General features: G+C 41.4%; 1 protein-coding gene across 2 annotated transcripts; it reads left to right on the forward strand.

The window, feature by feature from the left end:
• Nucleotides 1-347: 347 nt before the first annotated feature.
• maco1b (macoilin 1b) lies at nt 348-12,338 on the forward strand. Of its 2 annotated transcripts, none has more exons than XM_019876707.1 (11): nt 348-782; nt 2,325-2,466; nt 2,993-3,119; nt 3,833-3,956; nt 4,555-4,733; nt 5,546-6,095; nt 9,237-9,395; nt 9,572-9,754; nt 9,856-9,976; nt 10,110-10,284; nt 10,795-12,338. In XM_019876707.1, the coding sequence occupies exons 1-11, from the start codon at nt 703-705 to the stop codon at nt 10,995-10,997; spliced, it is 2,043 nt and encodes a 680-aa protein (XP_019732266.1). In that variant the 5' UTR covers nt 348-702; the 3' UTR covers nt 10,998-12,338. The 2 variants fall into 2 exon arrangements, with proteins under 2 accessions (XP_019732266.1, XP_019732276.1); XM_019876717.1 differs by having other exon boundaries at nt 5,549-6,095.
• The last annotated feature ends 3,481 nt before the right edge of the window (nt 12,339-15,819 follow it).

Below are 15,819 nucleotides of genomic sequence, written 5' to 3' on the forward strand. Positions count from 1 at the left end.
AGTTCCCGGAGAAAACCCACGCAGGCACGGGGAGAACAATCGTGTGGAATGAATGTATGAATTTCACAAGTTTCACTTTTTGAATAGTGATACTGAAATAAATCAAAATGTTCATGATATTACTGTTTATTGTCTTGTATAAATATATACGTGTGCGTGTGCATATGTGTGTGTGTGTGTGTGTGTGTGTGTGTGTGTGTGTGTGTGTGTAATGACAATAATCAGTACAACCACAGGAAAACATCTAAACAAACCCCGCCTTCGCGTGTATCTGATTGGCCAATGAGCAATACCCGATTTGTCCACAAACAATGTGATTGGTCTGCCGAGGAGACATTTCACACGCCACAGCTCCCTGGTCGTGGCAGAGGGGAAGTGATCGAGGTTGCCTCGTAACATAAATGGCTCGTCTCAGTATCCGTCAAAGAGAGAGGCCTCGGTGAATAGATTGATTGGATATTCCAAACGTCTGCCAACGCGATACACGTAAAATACAGCGCGGCCAGGACACAGTGAGCCTGCGCTAAGAGCAAAAGAGGAGGTTCCCGAATAGAGTCCTTTATTTATTTCTTTGTTGCCAGTCGCGAAAATAATTCCAGCGACACATACTACAGCACGTAATTTATATTCGTTACCCGTATACACTAGAAAACTGGATAAGATTACGGTGGCTGCTCGAAGGCCAAAGCCAAGTGGAGGAGGATGAAGCGGCGCAATGCGGACTGCAGCAAACTCCGACGGCCGGTAAAACGGAATCGAATCACCGAGGGCATATACGGCAGGTAACTTGCATGGAGGCTGACGGGTGCGTTGTCCTCGCGACAACAAATGAGACTACTCGTTAAAAATGACAACGGCGTGGGAGCTGTAAAACACGGACGCTTCTCACTGTTTATATTGATACAAATGTGCTACTGCTAGCTAGCTCGCTAGCCTGTTAACACGGCTAACTAGCTGCTATTGATAGCGCTGTGTACGCTAAGAGTCGGTTGTCTTTGATCAGCTAGCCGTCTAGATCTAGCACGTACCGCTAGGCCACACAACAGCCTGGTTTGAACAACACAACAAACATGACTTGCACAGTCACATGAATACATTTAATATAAACTGCATTGGACGTTCTCGATAGGCCTTAATCGACACTGACAATTTGTACGGCTCAGGCCAGATGACAGCTGTCGGCCATACATAAATCTTCGGCTTTGCGAAAGTATTTCATGATCGCTAGAATCAAGGTTTGTATACTTTATGGCAACACACAACACGGGGCAATACAATACATCGTATGCTGGCCAAACATTTAAAAAATGTAGGCATGTCACGCGTATGTTCAATTGTTGAATTAAAAGAACCTGGAAATTCATTGGTTGATCTTCACAGCCACACCTGACAGGTTCAACCTCTGTGGACTTTCTGTAAATGAAGTGAGCCAAATGCTAAAGGGCATTTTAAAGCCTTGAAATATTGATAAGGTACGCCGCACTACTTCAAATCACACTTCTGGGTTACACAGCCAGGACTTAGCATATTTAACTTTTGAAACTATGAAAGAAACAGGAACGTACAGCATTTCACTACGCTCGCTTTGTGAATCTCAAGGCCAACCATTTAGTCATATCGAAATGCACAGTAATATCATGTAAAAGTGTAGAAGTGGAACTTTTCCAGGATGTTTACTTATGATGTAAGGATTCACATATTATTTATGAAATCCTCATTACATTTTATAAGCTGCTTAGACTAAATGCAGCAAACACAAACAGCAGCAATAGGCTCCCCTATATAGCCTACTCTGTATTTCTCCCATGCACATTCTAACTACAACTAGTGCAATTTCGATATTCCATCCTCGATATCAGTGGTCACCAACCTGCTGCTCGCTGGACTACATGAGTACCCTGTGGGTCTGTTCTAAAAATAGTTCACCAGTGATGGAACATTGTGATTTCTTAGCCATGATGCAGTTGTGATCATTTGAAGATGTAAATCCTCACAGAGATTTATTGAAATAAAATGTTGCATCTTGACATGTAACTGTTCCTACCTTGCTAAAATATCATTTAATTATTGTGATGAATCATTAACATGGGAACTGTCTTTACATAGGTGAGTATCAGTTGTTATTAATAACAATTCAATGTAATTTGAAGAAATGTGTTGCAGAAGTATGTATCAAATTAGGTCTTCACATTAATCTAAGAAGTGGGGCTTAATTAGAAAAAAAATTGATGACCTTTTCTGTATATGATCACTATCGTATAGTCAGTCGTCAAAAGTGTTTATCCAGTGTGGATTTGCATTCTGTAATATCTCCATTTTTGCAGCACTTTCCTGTACCTGAAGTTCCTAGTGGTGTGGGCGTTGGTGCTACTGGCTGACTTTGTTTTGGAGTTTAGATTTGAGTACCTCTGGCCGTTCTGGCTCTTCCTCCGGAGTGTGTACGACTCGTTTAGATACCAGGGCCTGGTGAGTGGATATTTATGAAACCTTTGTAAAGCTTGACGTTGTAAATACTCAACTTAGCTTTCAAAATGTGTCATTCAAAACCACATTTGAAAGACAAGCATGATGATCTGAAGAATTGTCAAGGGCAACACCTCAGGTTCCCTCTTTCCTGGCTTATAAACAGCCTTGATACTGTTGTGTGCTACAAGTGACACAATGATAGCCAATATGTATAACAGACCTGTAGTTTTCTCATTGGGCAAGAAGCTGCTAAATAAGTGAGAAGATCAAAGAACTTGTAAGACAGACCAATCAAAAGTCTTGCCAATTTCAATTATATTACAATTTAAAGCAAGTAATATTTGTACTCTCCTGTTCTCAAAGTTACTTCATTGTATAGGTTTAGTGTTTATTTCCAAAATGCAGAAAATACAGTACCCACATTTTGTGGTTATTTTCTCCTCAGGGCTATTCTGGAGACCAGCATTAATGTTTGTTTTTTTGGGCCACATGGAATATATTCTAACCGCCTTTACTCTCCGAACAGGCCTTCTCAGTATTCTTTGTGTTTGTGGCACTTACTTCGGACTTCATTTGCCTCCTCTTCATCCCAGTGCAATGGCTCTTCTTTGCTGCCAGTACTTATGTGTGGGTGCAGTATGTCTGGCACACAGGTAACACTCTCTCCTGTTTTCATTTTTATATTTCGTACATGCTGCAAATGGCCAATGAATGTATACATAACTCATGATGACCTAGGAGGCATCCGACTGATCAGACACCGATGGATATCCTATCCTAATGGGCTTTGGTTACTTTTTTGGATCTTATCTGTCTGAACTCCGTCTACACACTTCCTAGACATATGACAAAAATGCCATTTAAAATATGGACACAATATGTGCAAACAGGTGTTTAAAAATGTTCAAAATGTATTTTATTAATTTTTTTACTTCATCGGAGATATTTCTGATTAATATAGTCATTGTTTGAATTAAAACAAATCAAAAGAATTTGAAGTTGTCTACCTGTGAGCTATTATTGTACTGCTTTTTACTGATGCTGTCAGTTTTTGCCATTGTGTCATTTCAATACTGTAACGTGGCACTTTATGCAAGTATAGTATCCAAGTCACAATTTTAGTATTGCTACATTATAAATTATTAATCGAAGTCTACCAACAGGCCAATATGAAGCTTTTTTTTTCCCCCAGAAAAAGTTTACCCTTTGCAATTTGAATAATGCATTCCACTCCATTACAATGTCGATGTGAATTTGATTAATTTTTAAGCCCCAGTATAGAGTATGGCAAGATTTGAACTTGTATCCGGTGTTAATGTTTGATGGGTGCACATAATATCTTGACTGTTCCTGTTCTTGTCCTCAGAGAGAGGAGTCTGTCTACCCACTGTGTCACTATGGATACTCTTCGTGTACATAGAGGCGGCTATCAGATTCAAAGACCTGAAGAACTTCCATGTAGACTTGTGCCGCCCATTTGCTGCACACTGGTGAGCCACTCTTCTATACCCCCCCGCATGATCTTAATCTACTAAAGGTTTGGTTCTTTTCCAAATGTGAATACCTAATGCTTCTTTGAGACCTGCTTTGTCACATGGTGCATTACATTTTAGGCCACAGGTCCTTAGCTAATTTTCACCCAAAATTACTGCCTTTCCTTGAAAGTTCTGAAAGAAATATCCTCAAGGTGTATGAGGTGTATGCTTGCATTTTTGTATTAGTGTTTGTCTAAATCCCTTCCTTTGCTGATCCAATGCACATATTTTACATTTGGAAAAAACAATCTCAAAGCACACCACCAAACGAAATGTCACAAAAACTGGATACCCATGTTCATTGTCGTTTCAGGGGTATTGTGGTTGTCGCCATATATTGCTGACACAAAAACATTAACAAACATTTTTGGTAAATTGTCCATATGTAGCATATGTTAATGTTTTGGTCCGAAGGTGTGTGCTTTTAGCATTGAGAACCTTTCCACTTCAACAGTTTTCATGTGACTGTTTTATTTAGGACTCATTTTTTTAAAAATCAGAGTGTCAATAAAGAAGTTAATTGACTTAGTATTATTTCTTGTGCCTTTTGTAGCATTGGCTATCCAGTGGTGACACTGGGCTTTGGCTTTAAGAGCTATGTCAGCTATAAGATGCGCCTCCGGAAGCAGAAAGAGGTGCAGAAGGAGAATGAGTTTTACATGCAGCTCCTTCAGCAGGCTCTGCCTCCAGAGCAACAGATGCTTCAAAGGCAAGAACGAGAAGCGGAAGAAGGTAAGATTGAAGCTTGCATATAATACTGTATCTTCTATGCTTTCTGTATGCATCAAAACAGATCTCTTCAACTTCACATGTAACTATTGTGCAATAAAAGTGGCAAGAAAAGGTATGTGAACCTTTTGGAATTGTATGGTTTTTTTTTAAATAAATTTGATCTGCTCCTAAGTAAGGCTACGTTCACACTGGAGGTAAATTCCGATTATTATTATTATTATTATTTGCCCAAATGTGATCAGTAGTAGTAATTTAATCCCACTTAAAACAAATCACAAGGTAGACGTTTGTGGTACAATAATAATTGAGCAACACAGATGCTTAATTTTTGACACATTAATGATGTGACATTATCTTTAGTTGACATTTCCATGAAATTACATCTGTTGTGTTGGAGGAGGGAGACATCTAAAACAGGCTGGATAAGGGCTTTCGAGAACCGGACTTGGGTACCCCTGTCCTAGGGCTATGTAAACTTATGAGCCCAGCTGTAAGTTGAGTTTGGTCCCGTTTTAGATGGTCGTCAATGAAGATCCGATCACATTTGGGCAAATTTACGAGAGAAATAAATAAAAATAGACATTCCAAAAAGTTTACATATTTTTCCTTTCCATTGTATACATGTTTACACTTGCAAAAAACATTAAAAAGTTTTCCAAATCAATTTTATTTTCGTATTTAACACATGGTATTTTCTTATTGGTTAACACATTAACACGACATCCCAAGTTCATTGGAAGTAGGTCTGTAGTACGTGTAGATCTGACTGTGCTATTATGTCAGACTTCTCATTAATCAAGTTATTCTTACAGCAGCAGCTAAAGGAATATCTGAAGTGGACACACCTCCAGTTTCACAGAACGGCGCCCCTGCCAATAAAAAGACCTCAGCGCCTTTGCCAGAGTTAGAGTACAGAGAAAAGGGAAAAGAGGGAAAAGGTGGTGGGGAGGCTAAAAAGCAGCACAACAGCAACAGCATCCTGCCATCATCAGTGGACTCTAAACTCCAAGAGATGGAGTATATGGAAAACCATGTGAACAGCAAGAGACTGACCACTGAACTCGGCAGCACAGAAAACTTGTTGCTTAAAGAGGACAATAATTCCTCCTGCTCATCTTCTTCCTCCTCCTGCTCCAAAAATTACAAAAACAGCAACGCCACAGCGCTCAACTCCTCCCCCCGTGGGCATAGTGCTACCAATGGCAGCCTGGCCTCCTCTACTCCATCCTCCTCTTCCACGGGGAAGAACGACAAGAAGCACAAATTGGCAGTTGGGAAGGGGACATCAAGTGGCTCCAACAGGGATCCTACGGACAACTGTATTCCCAACAATCAGCTGAGCAAGCCGGAAGCACTTGTTAGGTAAGCACATACGCTTGCACATGATGTACAGAAGAGGAAATGGTTTGATCCCTTCCTGAGAAGAAAAAGCATTGCAAAGTTATCAACTCGTGTTTGGTCAAGGGAAATAAGTCCGGTAATTGATTCCCTGCCAACCAGCTATATTTCCGACTTCCACCAGCCATTTTTGTCCCTCCTAGGTATACAAATGAGTCCTGTGCCTCAAGAAAGTAGTCCTCACCTGGTTATGCATCGAAAATAAATCAACATAGTTCGTTGCACACTCACAGTTCTCAAAGTATGTCAAGGAGAAGGCTGGAATGGGCTTTAGGCTTTAGCAGGGCGATCACCAAGGACTGCACATCGGGGTCGAACAAAAAATATTTTATTGATCAGAGTCTGAAAGACGTTTTGTGCATAATATGTCATGACAGGCTCGTAAATAATGCAATGGAGCCATCAAAACTGCGTCAGCACATGGAGCATAAGCTTTATGGCCCAAGCCCCCTGCATTAAAAGATTTTGTACTTTTTGGGAGGGCAGCGTGGTGGTGGTGGGGGGCACTAACACAAAATAGGACCACAGGGTCATTGAAGAGAAGCACATGGCCCCCATTAATTACAACTACTTTAATTTTATTTGTTTCTTTGCTCATCTGTCAAAATTTGAAACCTGTCCGTAGCACAATAAATGTTGAGGACAGCTGGTGTGCAGGTGCGATTGGATCTTAATGGAGGAATACAGACTAATTGTTGCTTGCCTTGTGGAGCTCCTTCTGGAATTTTGTCACATGGGGTCAGGAGAAACATGAGAGTTCATCCCAGAATCACCTGGGAAGACTTTGCTGTCTCAAGCCAGTATGGATAATTGTCACCAAAAACAGCAGCATTCACTTGGTTCCCCTGTTCAAGAAGGCTCATGTACGGCTTTGATTTTTGCAAATCTGAATTGATTTAGAACATTTAATGTCGTCAGAGATTCGACGTCAACTTGATTCCTTGTACAGAGAAATGCTATGATCTGAAGCCCATCAGAAAGATGAGTCGTGGCTTGGTCTGCCTGTAGGACAGATCAAAAACAACAAAGGAACATTAATCCATAATCTGATAGAAAATCGGTGGAGGGAGCTGATGCTTTGAGTTGCTAAGCGACAGCTGTAGACCAGAATCAACCCTGAGATGATTGCAAACCTTAAAAAAAACTAAAAAAAAACTACAGGATTGGAAATGCCTGAACTGCTTGTTTGCTAACAGGGCTTCATCACCAAGTGCAAAGTCATATTCTGCTTGCGCATTGAAGACTATATTTCCCCAGTCAAACAAAACAAAAAAAAATATTTACCACCTTTTGTTTCTTTCCCCCTGAATTTTTGTTGATATTTGGGCTCTCTCTTGAAATAAATCATATTTTGCTTACAGTTTGAAGACTACATATACGAGGTCAAACAGAAAAACTATGTATAACCTTTGTGGAATTTTTGTTGATTTAGGTCTCTCTCTCTCTCTCTCTCTCTCTCTCTCTCTCTCTCTCTCTCTCGCTCTCTCGCTCTCTCTCTGTGTGTGTATACACACACTACTCAGAAAAAGCTGGTAATATTTGGCTTTCAGGTGAATTTTAGGACGAACCTAAAATGCAGTCAAACCTTTTCAGATGAACTCATGGTGACCTTCTCTAAGCTTTTGAATGTGCATGTCCAAACTGTTAAATGTTTCAGTACTTTTTGCACAAGTTGCTGCTCTCTAATGAGGAGCTTAACGGCAAAATTCACAGCAGGCGTTTGATCCTTGAATCGACCAAATAAATGTCCAGGTTCAGTTAAAGCTGGTGTTTAAACGGTCGGTCCTCCTTATCATGCTGTTCACATTTTGACATCATGAGTCCAAGACCACACCGAACAATGGATCAACAGTACCTTGCCATTGTGATCCTTCAAACAGGATGTTCTCAGATGGAAGTGGCCACTGAGCGTAGAGTGTCATCAGCAGGTTGCAATAGAGACACAGAGAGTCTGGAAAAGTCACAGAAAGATGTAGAAGTAGTCATCCTTTGGCCACATCCCATGCTAATGACCGCTACATTGTGAACATTGCCCTGAGAAACCAGATGAATGCCACTCAACTCCAGGCACATTCAAGGGAGATGTGGGGCACCCAAGTGTCACGTCAGACCATTCAAAACCATTTACATAGACGTGGTCTGCATGCCAGACAACCTGCAAGGGTACCTCACCACACCACCAGGCACAGGTGTCATCGTTTTGCATGGGCCAGGGAGCATTTACGCTGGACGAAGGCCCAGTGGGCCTCAGTGCTGTTCTCTGATGAAAGTCGATTTCACGTTGAGCAGAAATGATGGCCGCCAATGCCGTTGGAGACGTCAAGGAGAGCACTACTCATCAGCCACCGTTTTCACCAGACGAGCTTTTGGTATTGGCAGTTTTACAATGTGGGCAGATGTGTCCAGTCGGTACAGAACAGCCCTACACTTTGTGAGTGCTACACTTTGTGACAAGCCCACACAACCGAAATAACATTACTTATCCAGTGATTGTGCCCTTTCATGAAAAACACGGGCCTAATTCCATCTTCATAGACGACAATGCTCCAGCTTTGATGAGCTGGTCCTGTCATCGGGGGAATGGCTGTTGGAGACTGGTGTACCTCAAATGGAATGTACTTTCTCCAGACCTGAATCCTATTGGAAACTTATCAGCTGAGTCGCCCTCTAGAGGCTCGAAACCCTCCACCACAAAGACCTCAATAAACTGAGGGCTGCTCTTCAAAGATTTATGAGCAGCATGAAACGGTGTCGTCAAGCTGCAATTTATGCTCAAGGGCACATGATGAGTTATTGAGACGTTTTGTTGTATACCCACCATTGTTAACTTTTGTTTCAATGAATTGAGATGAGGAAATCCCCGGTAAATCCTTCTACTGAAATGTCCTACTTTCATGCGATATATCACTTAGCGTGAACTTTTTACATTTTCTATAAAGTTCACCTGAAAGCCACTACCTTTTTCTGAGGTGTGTGTGTGTGTGTGTGTGTGTGTGTGTGTGTGTGTGTGTGTGTGTGTGTGTGTGTATTTTTGTAATTGCAACTGTGGCCTGTGAATGGGTCAATATTTGTCTGCAAGTCTGTTCATGCTCTTATGTGGGACAGATTGGAGCAAGATGTTAAGAAGTTGAAGGCAGACCTGCAGGCAAGCCGGCAGATGGAACAAGACCTGCGAAGCCAGATTGGCTCACTTGGCAGTGCTGAGCGTTCAATACGTACTGAGCTGGGTCAACTCCGCCAGGAGAACGAGCTGCTGCAAAACAAGTGAGTGGTCATTCAGTCGGTCCCAAGAAGGTCAGGCTTGCACAAGTTTGGTTTTCGGGTGATTACTTGAATGCACATACATAAAGATCATCGGTAAGCGGAAAAAAGCCTCACATGCTAGATTTTTTTTTTTAATCAATTCAAATACTTATATCCCTGTGTGCATGGAATTGTAGGCTCCATAATGCTGTGCAGGCAAAGCAAAAGGATAAGCAGGCTGTGGGTCAACTGGAGAAGAGACTGAAAGCTGAACAGGAAGCTCGTACCACTGCTGAGAAACAGCTCGCAGACGAAAAGAAGCGCAAAAAGCTCGAGGAGGCCACGGCAGCCAGGGCAGTAGCTCTAGCTGCTGCTTCCAGGTAGCAAAGCATCCAAATTGTTCTTTTCTGAGCATCGAGGTTCTTAAAGTATTTGTTCACTATCATTTTTTGGGGTCAAATGAAGTCTTCCTGCTTTTCAGGGGAGAATGCACAGACACGCTGCGACGGCGGATCACAGAATTAGAGAGTGACTGTAAGAAACTAACCTTGGACAACAAGCTTAAGGAAGACCAGATCCGAGAGCTTGACTTGAAAGTCCAGGTAATCTGTTTTTTTTTTTGGGGGGGGGGGGTAATTTACGTCATTACTCTGGGCAACCTTAAATTCCACTGTCCTAAGAGCTGCAGTAAATGGATGTTGCCCTCAACCTGATTGAACATCTCTGACCTTCCAGGAACTTCATAAATACAAGGAGAATGAAAAAGACACAGAAGTGCTGATGTCAGCTCTGTCAGCCATGCAAGACAAGACCCAACACTTGGAGAATAGCCTTAGTGCAGAGACCAGGATCAAACTGGACCTCTTCTCTGCACTGGGAGATGCCAAGAGACAGCAGGAAATCGTGCAAGGTGTGTAGTTTGGAGGACTCCGGTGCTAGCATTATTAACATCACAAATCGTACAGTCCCAATTTGAACATAATGATGTGAGTGATGACAAAAATGACTTGAAACCCAGTATGACTTCCCATGACGACTTGACAAAGAGACAAACAGACAAATGCCTTTCAAGACTGAAAACTGTAGCTGAAAGAATTTGGCATACGTGATACTTTGAGGATAGTAGTGATGCCTCCTTAAAGAATTTATGGTAGCTGACCTCTTAGAACTGCTGTCATGCAATTTTCTGACCTGATTTGCGTTCAAATGCAGCCTCTACTTCCTTAATATTGTGAAACCAGCCCTTTACACACAGGCCATCTAAAGCCACCTTTTGAAGAGCTTGATGTGCTCGGTACCTATGAAGGATGGGGTGTTTTCATTCAATTCGGAAATTTGCCGCTTTCCAGAGTAGTATCAGAGGAGTCGCTGTTGGCAAATGCTTGTTTATGGACTGTTGACTATTAATGTCTGTCCTCAGGTCAGATTCTTCAGAAAGATCAAGAAATAAAAGATCTGAAGCAAAAGATAGCCGAAGTGATGGCTGTCATGCCCAGCATCTCATACACAACCGACACCAGCAGCATGACCCCGGTGGCCCCCCACTACTCCTCCAAGTTCATGGACACCAACCCCTCTGGCTTGGACCCCAATGCCTCAGTTTACCAGCCACTGAAAAAGTGACCGCTTTGTTCTATCGCTTCCCCCCGCCATTCTTTTTTTTTTTTTTTTTTTGTCCCACCCCCCGACCTCCCGGCCCAGCACCTTTCAATCTGCTCGGCATGTCTGCAGCTGAGAATGTTTTTCTTGGGTCTTTTTTTTTCCCCCTCCTTGCCAGGTCAGAAGGATGTTGTATTGTGTGTAGTTCAAACAAAAGATGAAAAAAAATTAAAGCAGACGCCACATCACCTAGAAAGTCCCCGTTTTTTTTTCTCATCAGTGTTTAGTGAAACCTCACAGATTCAGAGATATATATCTAGGGTACATCTCCTGGCCATGAATAAAGTGCAATTTGGCCCTAGCCCATAATATATTTAAAATTTAGGAGTAGGGCAGGCAGCAACTGACGATTATTTCAATAATCAATTAATTTTTAAATTATTTTATTGATGAATTCGATGAAAAAAGAACATTTCAATTTCCATCCCTTTATTTGAAAAAAATTACATTATTTCAAATTGACAGAAGCATAAATTCTGATTCAGTGACTGGTTTTGTCTGTAATGTCTCAGAAAATCGGCCAAAATGTTGCTCATTGTTTTCCAAAGTAAAAACAAAAGCCTTATTTTGATTCAACACAAAGATAATCACTCTGCTTCCAGGAGGACAACAGAATCGGAGAATTCTTTCTTACTGTTGAGAAGCTGAAATTCTTAGTCTATTGACAATTTTAAATTAAAAACTAAATGATTTGATTATCAAAAATAATTTGGTAATCAATTGTTTTTTGATTAATCCTTGCACCTCTATTTAGGAGTATGGGACAGAATTCCCGTCCAATGGACCAAAAATTGTACCCCGTGGATTTATTTAAACTCAAACTAGCAAGAAAAATCAGGGGAATCCAGTGCAACATTAGCACAGAGCCATATTTATTATTTTAATCCACATTCAGACTCCAAGTAAGCAGTGATCTATGATGCCTTGGCGTTTGGTGGCAAATTGTTTTTAAGATGTGAGGTTCAAGGTGGTGCGAAAACTCTACATGAAAGAAGGCGACTCTCTAAATAAAGACAAGCATCTCCTCCTCCTCCATCTCAATTTAGAACCAGGCAAAATCAAAATTTCATAAAGCACTTCCAAGTTAGGACTACAGCGGCAAGAATGAGAAGTTGAACCCAGGCTATGAACTAGCACGATTGTCTTCCGGGTTGATTTCTGGACCTTGTGTTATGAGAATTTATAGTGAACACACTAAGTTTGTCTCTTTTACTGAAGTCACAATTTCAATTTAGAAAGAAGCAAGTCCTGGTTATCCCAATCAGTGTTTTGACAGGTCGGTCTATTGCACATTGGTTTTGGTCCCATCACAAAGATCATCTACTTCCTTAACTCCATCAGTTAACTTGCTGTCCGCTTTTTCTTTTTCAGCTTCCAATTCTTGCACTGTAGAAAACCCATTTGAAAGGGAAAATCCCAAAATGGACGAGAGTAAAAGAGCTTTGAAATGCCAAATCTTAATATTGCACTTAGAATATCGATTTAATTGATCCTCCCTCCTCTTCAGTTTACGTGCCAAGAATGCAATTACAATGTCTCTCGTCTGCATTCAAGAATGTATTGCAAATACATTGGCTGACATGTTTTGTCAAAAAAAAATCGCATTGAATATTTTTGTTGTGCTGGGAGCAGGAGTGTTGACTTGCTTGCAATAGACTGGATAGTTTCCATCAAAGGGAATCGAACGTCTAATTTCTTTTCGTGAATTTTAGCAGTATTTGCAATTGGGATTCAAAGCCGAATTTTGAACTACACATTCAGTTTTACCTGCAGCGAGCAAATGAGTCTGATAAAGTTTCACCATCATTTGAAATTGTTTTTGTTGTGTAGGTGTTTTTTACTCTCAGTAGATGGAAGAGTTTTTTTGTTTTGTTTTGTTTTTGGGCTTGATTCCTGTCATTGGATCTTGGAAAGAAAAGTGATGTCAATATAAGTCTAGACAATTATTGGTCAATTAATTGCTGAAAGTATAGAAAAGTGTGTGTGTGTGTGTGTGTGTGTGTGTGTGTGTGTGTGTGTGTGTGCGCGTGTGTGTATGTATGGGAGGGGGGGGGGGTTGTTTTTGTTTTGTTTTGTTTTCTATGCCCAGTCCCTCCTCTCCCCCATCCACGTCTGACCTTGGCTGCTCTCTCGCTCTGTGAGGTTTACAAGGAATAAATGGTTTTTTTTTCTTGCAGCGTGATGGTCTCTAATTTTTGATTTCCTCATAATGGAGGCGGGCGGGTGTTTTAAGATATGTCATCAATGTGCAATTTGTAAACCGTGTGTTTGTTTTGACCCTGGCCACAGTATTTAATGAGTCTTTTGGTTGGAAAGGATGAAGTTGTTAAGATTTAATTGTAGAATAAAATTACAACACACACACACACACACACACACACACACTTTATGTGTGCAGAGAGAGAGAAAACTGCATTTACAACTTTGGATATGCCTGAAATGAGAAAGTATGGAATTTGGAAATGGCGGCACAGCGTTTGACTGGTTAGCACGTGTGCCTCACAGTGCAGAGGTGCAGGGTTCAATTCCGGCCACAGCCTTCTTCTGTGGAGTTTGCATGTTCTTCCCGTGGGTGTATTCTCTGGGTGGGTATTCTCTGGGTCCTCCGGTTTCCTCCCACATTCCACAAACATGCATGGTTGGTTAATTGATCACTAAATTGCCCGATGGTGTGATTGTGAATGTGAATGTTTATGTACGTGTGCCTTGCAATTGGGTGGCAACCAGCTCTTGGTGTACCCCGCCTACTGCACGAAGACAGCTGGGATAGGCTCCAGCATGCCCGCCACCCTCGTAAGGAGGAACTGGTTCAGAGAATTGATGGATGGAATTTGGTACGATCTCTTAACCAATTTTGCCACTTTTATGAGTAATTAACAACCAAAATATACTAATTCACTCACAAAATAGCAAAAGTGAAATTTGTCCGGTGTTTAATCGTCGATAATTTGGGTTTTAAATCTGCCAATGCAATTTGATACAATGTAATTACATAGCACAGCCACACGGAGGCACTATATACAACACGTCTTTTCACAGCCCTTTCACACACTCGAAAAAAACGAGAACAATAACAAAAAAAAACAACCTGTAAGAGCAAATCACGATGACGAAGTTAGAAAACGACATTTTGTAAATTACGTTCCCAACATTGGTAATCTGCCGAAAGATTGAAACTCACAAGTGCCGCATACTTTTAGATCTGATTACCCAATTAATTCATTTCGATAAGGAAACACAATGCCAATGCATAAAAGAAACCTTGCTCAGCATTATCACATGCCAAGTTTGCCAAATGATAAAACTATACAGTGTTGGAACGAAAGAGAATGAATGTAAAAAGTGCATCAGTCTGATGCGAAACGATGACAGTCAGCTCCATAAATAATGGGACACTGACCCATTTCTCATCTTATTTGCTCTAAGCACTACCACAACGGATTTGAACTGAAAAGCGCATAATGTACAGCTGCAGACTTTAATCTTTAATTTGAGATTATTTATAACCAAATCAACTAAACGGTGCAGGAATTGCAAACCCCCATTCCTATAAAGTTAGGACGTGGAAACAAAATGATTTTCAAATCCTTTTCAACCTACATCCACCTGAATACACGGTAAAGACCAGATATTATGTAACGGAATTTAAAGACATTGCAGAAAGTGAAGTCATCGCCGGCCATTTTATATTTTATGTTGCCAATGTCTGTACTCACCTAATTCGAATACATAGATTGTTCTTCAGCGTTTTCACGGTGTGTGTGTGTGTGTGTGTGTGTGTGTGCGCGCGCGCGCGCGCGCACACACATACACACACCGTGAAAACGCTGCAGAAAGATCAATGTATTCAAGGTTGTCAAAGCCAGAGGCGATTGCTCTTAGACTGCAAGGGAAGCTCAGCTTCCCCTAAAATGTCAAAAAGTAAGTGATCAAACATAGGTGTGTACGTACAATTGTGTGTACATGTCATTGACTAAATATGCGCTACAACACGCTCAACTTTTGTTCTGAATCAGCTTCTTATTACTGGATACGACACGACTCTCTTCTCATTCATTCCCGCAGCTTCACTGTGCTTTAAACTGTGTGGACGCTGAGCGGCCGTCTACAGCTCGGACGCTGGGCGTTTACTCTCGAGAGTTCAGTACCGATAGGTTATCCCAAAGCATTGAAACGAGACGAGTCATTGGATAAATGCTGGTTTTGTCCTGCCCATTGGACGCTCAGCGTCTCTGGGAGTCTATGGACAGTGGGCGTTTATGGGCTGGCCAGGACGCTCAGCTTTTCTGCATGATGATTGGATGATCTGTCTGAGGCTGAATCTCTTTTTGATTGACAGCGAAATGAGCCAATCACCGATCTTTTGGTGTCGCCATCCGTGGGAGCAGTTTTCAATTCTCATTCTGTTCGGAGTTGAACTGGAGACTTCTTCTAATCATCTTAGCGACACTCTCTTTGTTGAAAACGACTAGCGACAAATTAATCTTTTATTTCTGGTGGGTTTTATCGTAGTTGCTTGTGTTCGCAGACTGACTTATATCACCACAGGCCAGGGTCACAGATCATTTTCTTGAAAAGGAACGGAGAGTAGAATTCACGTATAAATAAACTGACACATTTTATGATGTAGGCCGAAATTGAGCTTCTCTCGCTTGACAGACCAGCATCCACCACTGTGTCAAACATGAATTTGTTTTTTGTCTTACAGCTGACAACCAAGCCATCTGACATCACTTTGAAATCTCTGAAACGAGGCTTCTCTCAGTCTTCGACCAAGCAGGAAACC

The sequence above is a fragment of the Hippocampus comes genome, unplaced genomic scaffold, assembly GCF_001891065.2.
Source record: "Hippocampus comes isolate QL1 unplaced genomic scaffold, H_comes_QL1_v1.1 scaffold107, whole genome shotgun sequence".
NCBI lineage: Eukaryota > Metazoa > Chordata > Actinopteri > Syngnathiformes > Syngnathidae > Hippocampus > Hippocampus comes.